Raw genomic sequence first — 8,437 nt, forward strand, 5'->3', positions numbered from 1 at the left:
AGGAGAGAGGAGAGACAGCCCCGCTGACCCCACAGCCTCTGCTTTCGGACTGATGTCACTCGGCACCCCCTCAGGTGAATGCTGGCGGTTGTCACCCCGTCTCTGCTCCAGCCCTCTGCCTGAAGCCAACGTGGGCTTCCCCACCTCTCACCTGGGCCGTGGCAGTGGTACTCCCAGGCCTCTTGTTCTTTCCTGAGGGTTCTCGTTCTTTCCCTTGTGCACCAGCTGGGAGGAGTGCCTGAGGGCACCAGCTGAGGCCAGCAGGAGGGGCCTGGAGCCACAGAGCAGAGCGACTTGGGCCCCACTGAGTCAGAGCAGAGTCACAGCCAAAGGCTCAGAGCATGAATCCCCACCCTCTGGTTCTCCCTGTTTCCTTCAGAGGATCTAAAGGCACGGCCAAGCCTCAGGGTAACCTAAGGGACCTTGGACAGGCACTTAATTTTACTGGCGAGGGCCTCCGTTCCCTCCTGGGTTGAATGGGGTTGGAAATCTATGTCTCGGAGGACCCGGCGGGTTGAGCCAGATGAACGATGGTGCTTTGTAAACCTTCCAGGTTGATGCGGCTAGAACAGGTATTAACGGCAGAGTTACTGATTTCCCCTCGCCCGCCCCTGCTCGGAACCCCTCCAGCAGGGAAGCCGAGCATCGCCCCCGCATCCCTGCATCCAGCTTCTGCTCTAGAGCTCACATAGCGCCTCCCTCGGCCCCTCTCCTGGGAGCCCCACATCTGCAGGGAGCTGAAAGGATGACTATTGTCAGTTCACAGACCCCAGGAGGGGCAGGGGCTGCTCGAGGTCGCGTGGCAGTTGGAGGCCCTGGCCCCAAACCCTGCATCCTGTCTGCTGAGGAGCCCGGAGCCGGGGCTTCGGTCTCCCCCACCCCAGTGCTGTTTTGAGGTCTCCAGCCGGGGGCCTGGGGTCAGAGCTGAAGAGCAGCTGAGCCAGGCCTGGCTCAGACGCAGAAACTCTCTCCAACGGCCCCCCCACCGGGGTTCAGATGTCACACACACACACTGGGAGCTGCTGGTCCCCTCGTCCCCTCGGCAACAGTCAACACAGGCAGACACTGGAAACACAGCTCGGCTCAAGTGCCCTCTCCAGCCCGCATCAGCCACTCTGGGCTTGGGGTCTAGACAGCTAGTGAGCGGGACCCCTGCACAGACTTCCCGGGGGTTGGGGGGGTCCCAGAGAGGTCCAAGCTCAGACCGGAGCTGCCTCTCTCTCTCCCTCTAACTCTCCAGTCTCTATTTCTCTCTGTCTCTGTGTTACACACACACACACACACACACACACACGCACACACACACATACACACACACACCCATGGGGAGCTGCCCCGTCCCAGGGTTCCCGAGAACCACGTCAGCTGGGTACCGGCTGCCCTTGACCAGACTGTCAGCCTTGGACTCCTCCACGGCCCGGGGTGGCCCTGCGGTGGGCAGGGGTCTCGCTGGCAGTCGCCAAGCCCCCCAGGCCGCAGAAGCAGAGCGGTTGGGCCTGGGGACAAACGGTGTGAGGCAGGATCAGCTGTGGAGGGAGCTCGTGGAGGCCGAGAGGAGGGGCCAACAGCGCTGGTGAGTGCCCTGCCTGACCCCCAGCCTAACTCAGGGTCTAGGAATCTTCTGGAAGAAGAGAGATCCATGAGAAGGAGTAACCCAGCAAATGAGTGTTGATCGAAAAGTGCCCTAGGCCCAACTGGGGCCTCGAGGGTGGGAGGGAAGGTGGGCAAGGGCCGGATGACCCGCCTCCTTCACTCCAGGGTCCCACTGGCCTTTGGAAGAATCCCTCACGGGCGGGCCAGGAAGTCATGGCAGCACTGGCTGGGGGGCAGGGGCGCGAGGGGAGCACCCTGGCCCTCTGACCCAGGTGAGAGACATCCTTCCCGCGTTTGTTCGATCCAGACGTTTCTAGGATAGAGCCACCCATCAGGCTGAGTGAGGGACAAGGCAGGCCCAGACCCGGTTCCTTGGTGCCTCCCTCAGGACAGGGCAACGGAGAAGCAAGCAAAGAGAGGCCGAGTGTCAGAGAGTGAGGGGAGGGTGGGCGCCTCCTTCTTACAGAGGCCCGTCTGAGGAGACAGCGTTGAGGCTGAGACCTGAAACCTGAGAAGAGGCCAAGAAGAGTTCCGTGTGTTTAAAAACAAAGCAAAGCAAAGACCGTCCATGTGGCGGACGGGAGCCTCAAGATGAGAAGTAGGAGGAACACCTCGTACACTGTAGACGGTCGTATGTGTAAGTGCAGTGAGACCCCAGCAAGGGCGTTGAGGAGCAACACGAAGTGATCTGCCAAAATCTGTGGAAAAATTCAAGCAATGTTTTTGTGGTAGGATTCTGACGACTGCTGATGGGCTGGAGTGAGAATGTGTGCGGTGTGTGCGGTGTGGGGGATATGTGGGGTGTAGGGGGATGGGGTGTGTGTATATGTGTGGTTCGTGTGTGGTGTGTGGGGGTGTGTGTGTCTGGTGTGTATGGTATGTGCGTGGTGTGTACGGGGTGTGCGTATGTGGGTTTGTGCGGTGGGTGTAGGGTCGTGTGTGTGTGTGTGCTGGGTGGGGGGTGTGTGTATGTTTGGGGGGCAACCTGAGCAGACTTGGGACTCTGTGAGTGTGCAGGAGAACTGGGCGCAGAGTGGCTGTGGGCGCGGGGACAGGGGTTCGGGGACTGTGCCTCCAGCCTGGGTCATTGGCGGGCAGAGCGGCTCCGGGGTGAAGACGCGAGAGCTGGGTGGGGTGTGAAATGCCGAACCACATCCGGGTGACCTCCCCAGAGGTGGCGGGACAGAACGTGGGGAGGAGGCCAGGCGTTGAGGGGAGTGAGAAAGGAAGTAACTGCTAAGGGACAGGGGGTTTCTCTTTGGGGTGACAAAAAGAGCGGGGACGGTGCATGACTCTGAGTGTACTGGGAACCACTGGACCAGACCCTCTGCGGGGGTGACCCTTACAACATGTGGATCTGCTCTCGATGGAGAAAGCACGTGCAGAACGCTGGCGCGGCAGGCGTGACAAGAGCCCCCGGAAGGATGACATGTGTCCCGAGCGATGAGGTCACAGCACTCGGCCGGCAACAGTAACTTGCTGGACAGCAAGTAACCAGGAGACCAAGAGAAGTTGCCAGAAAAGAAGGGGTCACAGACCCCAAGAAGAGAGAGTTTAGGGAAATCCAGAGCTGGGCTCCCAACAGAAATAAGGCACGAGCCACCTGCGGAATTTTCCATATTCTAGTCTCAGCCTTAAAAAAGGTAACAAGAAACTAGTGAAATCCATATTAAGGATGTATCTTGTCCAAAATATTATCTTTTTGGCATGGAGTCAATATTTTTAAAAGGAGATAATTTGACATTCTTCTTGGCACCAAGTCTTTGAAATCAGGTCTGTATCTTAAGTCTCAGGGCCCAGGAGATGTGCCCCATAAACCCACCTCTTGGGGTTTTTCTAAACAGAGAAACTGAGGGTCCAAGACCACGGTGACCTTGCTCAAGGCCACACAGCCAGCAAAGCAGGCAGCAAGCAGAGCAAGGACAGGGACCCAGTGTTCCCGCCTCCGACCTCACTGGCTCTCACTAAATCTTCGCGTGGCTCTGAGGTTAAGGTCCCTGCTTTCTGTTAGCTCAAAACCAAAGCTCTTGGAACATGGCTACCGCGTGCAAGACAGGAGTGATGGTGAGAGGAAGGGTCAGGACACCTGGGGAGGATATGGGGAGAGGAAGCAGGGGGAAGCGAGGGTCAACTGCAGGGGGGAAGCTGATGAGGGAACAGGAACCCCAGGAAGGGTCAGCTCGGGAGGTTCCCAATGACTCAGAAGGGTAGCTTGAAGACAGGGAACTCAGTTCGAAGTCTGAGTATGGAACAATGAGGCAACTTGGAAAAGAACAAAAAACAACCTCTAGGAAAAAAAAAATCTATAACGTTGAAATACAAAACACAACTGAAGTGAGCCGTCATAAACCCAGATTCATCACAATTACTCAGAAAGACAAGGAGGGGGAACACATGGAACCCTGGAACACAGAGCAAGGAGATCCCACATACCTTCCAACAGAGCTCTCCAAGGGGAAGCTGGGAGAGATGGAATATCGGAGGGGAAAGCGTCTGAGAATTTTCTAGAATTGTAGAATTGCATGCATGCATGGATACTGGAGGGTGTCCTCCACAACACGAAAGTAAACAAGGAAGGAAGACCTGGGACCCCAAAAGCGGGGACCCCCGAGGAGAGGTCAGGACGGCAGGAGGGGGTCTTGGGCAGCAGCCCTCGTGGCAGCAGGGTGACTGGGGTTCCCAGACAGCAGCTTCTAGACAACAAACTTGAACAAGACGGTAGATTACCTGTCACATTTGCCTGTGTGGGAGATCATAGTGGGAGGGGCTTTACAATCTTGTTGGAGAGTTTGGAATCAGTGATCTGTACACAGAAAGCTAAGAAAACCAGGAAAAAATGTGATCATAAACTCTAGGAAAAAACTCCAGGTTGTCCAAGGAAGGATCGGAGATCCCATGGTCCTAGATAACCGCTCCGTGAACAGTATCTAGAGAACCCCGAGGGTATGAACAACACACACCAGTTCCCGCCAAAATCTAGGACAATCATTTTGGAAGAAATGAGGGACGGGAAAAGGGGCAAGGAAGCTAACTCACCATCTCCCATAATCGAAAGTCCACAGATACGCTTATAGCTTCAAAAACTCAAGAAATGGCAATCTAGATTTATTATTCCAGAATATGACCATGGCAGACCCAAAGAAATAGCGAAAGGACTGGAAACGTGACCGGAGGCTGTGGGGTTCGGGGGCTGGGAGGATCCGGGCAGAGAAGCCTGTTTTTATTATAAGTCTTACAAAATTGTTCAGCTTCTTAAAAACAGTTTAAAACAAAAATTAAATTAGCAGCCCTGTCCTGGTCTCGGGCCCGGTGCCCACCTTCCTCTATGGCACACACTGCAAGGCTACCAAAAAAGTGAGGTTTTTGGGGGCACCTGGGTGGCTCAGTGGGTTAAGCCTCTGCCTTCAGCTCAGGTCATGATCCCAGGGTCCTGGGATTGAGTCCCGCAACAGGCTCTCTGCTCAGCACGGAGCCTTGCTCCCTCCTCTCTCTCTGCCTGCCTCTCTGCCTACTTCTGATCTCTCTCTGTCAAATAAATTAAAAATTAGAAAAAAAAATTATTTTAAAAAAAGTGAGGTTTTTCTTCACAAAGTACTTAAGGGCTCCCACTGGGCTCTGAAAACGCAGAGGGCTTGCACCCTTGCCTTCCCCATCACGGGCCACCACCACGGCCGCCACACCTGCCACTCTGGGAAACGTCACTAATTATTGAAACATTGACTCGGCTTAGAGTCAACGTGGTTGGCTTAGGGTGTTTGTTTCACTGGATCCTTTTAGCTCCCGCATGACGTAATAAATGCATCCACGGCACTGACTCATTCACCTGACACAGTGAAAGCCATTTGCAAAAAAAAGGCGCAGAAAGATGTGACACTGACCCCCCACCCTGTGTTTTCCTTTCCAGGGCTCAGCACTGGAGTTTCCTGAAAGACTATGACCCCTTGGTAAGGCCAACGGCGTTCCTGTCATGCAGACGTGCACCGGGGATGTGAGCACATTCATCTAACGTTTATGGGGGACCTACTGTGTGCTGGGTGCTGGAATGGACGGAGACAAAAATATATATACTGTCTTGTTTCAAGAAACCCAGGGTCTGGGGGAAAGAAAATGCTTAGTGCGCATTTAGGTATTAGTTTTCTGCAGTGTTTCTAGATCTTATGACGATGAACCAGCTGGCAATGTTGGGTGTCCGCTTCAGAAACGCTTGTCCCCATGAGGATGTCAGCGAGGCAGTGAGTGGAGTGTGTGTGATGTGCCGTTTGGGGATCAGCTTGGGTGAACATACGTTGTAAATGAATTCCCCTGCTTCTAAAGTCACCATTTCCAATCCGTCCTCCACGTTGCTACCAAGGTAATTTTCCTAAACCACAAAATTGACCCTCTCTCTCCCCCGCTTAAAATCCTTCAATATATCTGCATTTTTCCGGGCGGCTCACAACGCTTCCCATGATCTAACTGGCCTGCCTCCCCACACTGACCTACACATTATTTTACCTGTGCCTTTGTGTGTGCTGTTCCCCTGCCTGAAATGCCTTTCCCGTCTTGTCAGTCAATCTTATTCATCACTCAGGGGCCTCCCTCCCTCTGGAAATCTGTCCTTCCTGAGCAGGCTCCCTCAGATCCTTCTGTTGGTTACTGGACAGCATATCCAACCCGCTCCTTTGAAAGAGCCTGTCACGTTTTGACGATCGACTTCACCAGGCTGTGGGCTCCCTAAGAGAAAGGGGAAAGCCAGCTTCATCGCTGTCCCCCACCCACCAGCTGTGCCCTAACCCCCAGGACCTAAAAGATACTCAGCACTCAGTTGATGCTGGATAAATGACCAAATGTTGGATGAATGTGGCCCTAAGGATGGTCAATGAACCAACCTGGAAAATGAGCAGGGGGCCAAGTGACCCAAGCAGTGGCCACGCCTGCCAGCCTTAGGGGAGGTTTGACTAAATTCTGCCTTTCCAGCCTGCGGGCTCGCTGTCTGCCCTGCGATAGAAGGTGTCGTTCATGAGACCTGAAATCCCACACCGAGCCCCTGGGCTGGGCTTCCAGCCTGCAGTCTCCCTGCCAAGGGCTGGGATTAGCAACCCGATCACTGACAACTGCATCACGCCCAAAGGTGTGGGGCCACCGTGGCCCAGAATTTCCCAGGGGAACACCAGGATCCTGTTACTGTACTGGTCCTATAACCGCTGGGGGACCCAGGGTAGCCCCGAGTGACCCTGACCCGAGGGCTCCCCAGATTATTCTCACTTCAGGCACTGACTCACTCAGTCTCCTTCCGGTCACATGCGTGAACGTTCAGACCCCCAGCCTGGGAACAAACCCAGGTGTCATCCGTGGTGGGATGGGTAAATAACGTGGAACGTTCTCGCAAGCCACATGAGGGAGTGCGGTGGAGCAAGGACAACAAGGGAGCTGCGGCCACGCGCAGAAACGTGCACGACCCTCGAACACACGTTCCTGAGGGACAGGAGCCACCGTCTCACAAGATAAATTTCAACACCGGGAGTCTGAGATGGAGCCCGGGCTGCCTCGGGGGTGGGGACAGAGACTGAAGGGTCTGAGCAGGCGGGTCCAGGTCGCGTGGCACGTCCCGATCTGGGCGGCTGCACAGACTTGCTCACGGCGTGGGGGCTCGTAGAGCCGGACGGTTATGATTTGCAGCCACTTCTGGGTGTGTGTGACTTCAAGGAATTCTGGTTTCCCCGGGGGCCCAACAGGGTTGGAGACAGCTGGAGGAAGCCACCCGCTCCCTGCTCCCGGCTCGCTTCCCTTCCCTGCCCCGTGCACACCTCTCCCCTGTGACACCCTCTGTCCCCTCTCCTCAGGGCAACAGGAAGGAGCCTGTGCAGCTGCCGGAGCATGTGTCTCTCTTTTCCGACACAGTCCCCAACTCCGCCAGCCAGGTGGTGGGCAGCAGGGTGAGCACGCCCCTGGGGCAAACCCTCATCCGGATGGACTTCTTCTGTGTGGGCGGAGTCCGGAAGAAGAAGCTGGAAGCCGAGCTGCAGCCCGTGTAGGGGGAGGAGGTGGGTGCCGGGGTGGGACGGAGTGGGGGTTGTGGGCTGAGCTGCCCCGTGGCCCCGGTCAATGGCCCATGCTTGTCAGCCAGCCTTTCCTCCTCTCCGCGCCCCGAACGACCTCTCCGAGGGCTCTACTGGCCCATTTTTCAGTCCTGAGATTAGACGGACTCCAGGAGCGTGCCCGTGGTCCAGGACCCGGCAGGGCTGGGGTCTCCCTCGCGGGGCCCCTGAGAGGCAGCCCTGCGATTGCGGTCACGAGCTGACTACCTGGGTTCAAATCCTGCCCCGGACTCCGAGCAGCTGTGTGATGTTGGGCCGGTTGTTGGAACCCTCTGTGCCTCTATTCCCCACCCAGCACCCCCCCATAACATGGTGTATTTGCTTCCCGTTGCTGCCATCACAAATGGCCACACGCCGAGGGGTTAAAAGAGCACACGCGTTCTATCTTACAGCGCCGGAGCTCAGAAATCCAGACTGGGTCTCGCGAGATGGAAATCAAGGTGTGCAAGGCCTGTGTTTCTTTCCGGAGGCTAGAGGCATCTGGTTCCCCGCCGTTTCCAGCTTCTAGAGGGAGGCTGCCCACATTCCTTGGCCGGTGGTTTCCTCATCTCCAAAAGCAGAATGGTAGCATCTCCAGTCTCCAAACCCCTCTCTCTCTCTCTGCCTCCCTCTCTCCATCTTTTAGGATATCTAAGATAATCTCTCCATCTCACAGTTCTTAATTTAATCATGTTGACAAAATCCCTTTTGCATGTAAAGGAACATATTCAGAAGCCCTGGGGTTGGGGCGTGGACGACTTTGGCGGCCGCTTTCTGTCTACCACATA

The 8,437-nt window shown here is 55.6% G+C and overlaps 1 protein-coding gene across 1 annotated transcript; it reads left to right on the top strand.

Annotated features, from left to right (window-relative positions):
* Positions 1 to 1,083: 1,083 nt before the first annotated feature.
* C9H2orf50 (chromosome 9 C2orf50 homolog) lies at positions 1,084 to 8,437 on the top strand. Its single transcript, XM_047745841.1, has 4 exons — positions 1,084 to 1,573; positions 5,498 to 5,537; positions 7,416 to 7,616; positions 8,063 to 8,437. Exons 1-3 carry the CDS (start codon positions 1,323 to 1,325, stop codon positions 7,605 to 7,607), a joined length of 483 nt encoding a protein of 160 aa, XP_047601797.1. The 5' UTR covers positions 1,084 to 1,322; the 3' UTR covers positions 7,608 to 7,616; positions 8,063 to 8,437.

The sequence above is a fragment of the Lutra lutra genome, chromosome 9 (genome assembly GCF_902655055.1).
Source record: "Lutra lutra chromosome 9, mLutLut1.2, whole genome shotgun sequence".
NCBI lineage: Eukaryota > Metazoa > Chordata > Mammalia > Carnivora > Mustelidae > Lutra > Lutra lutra.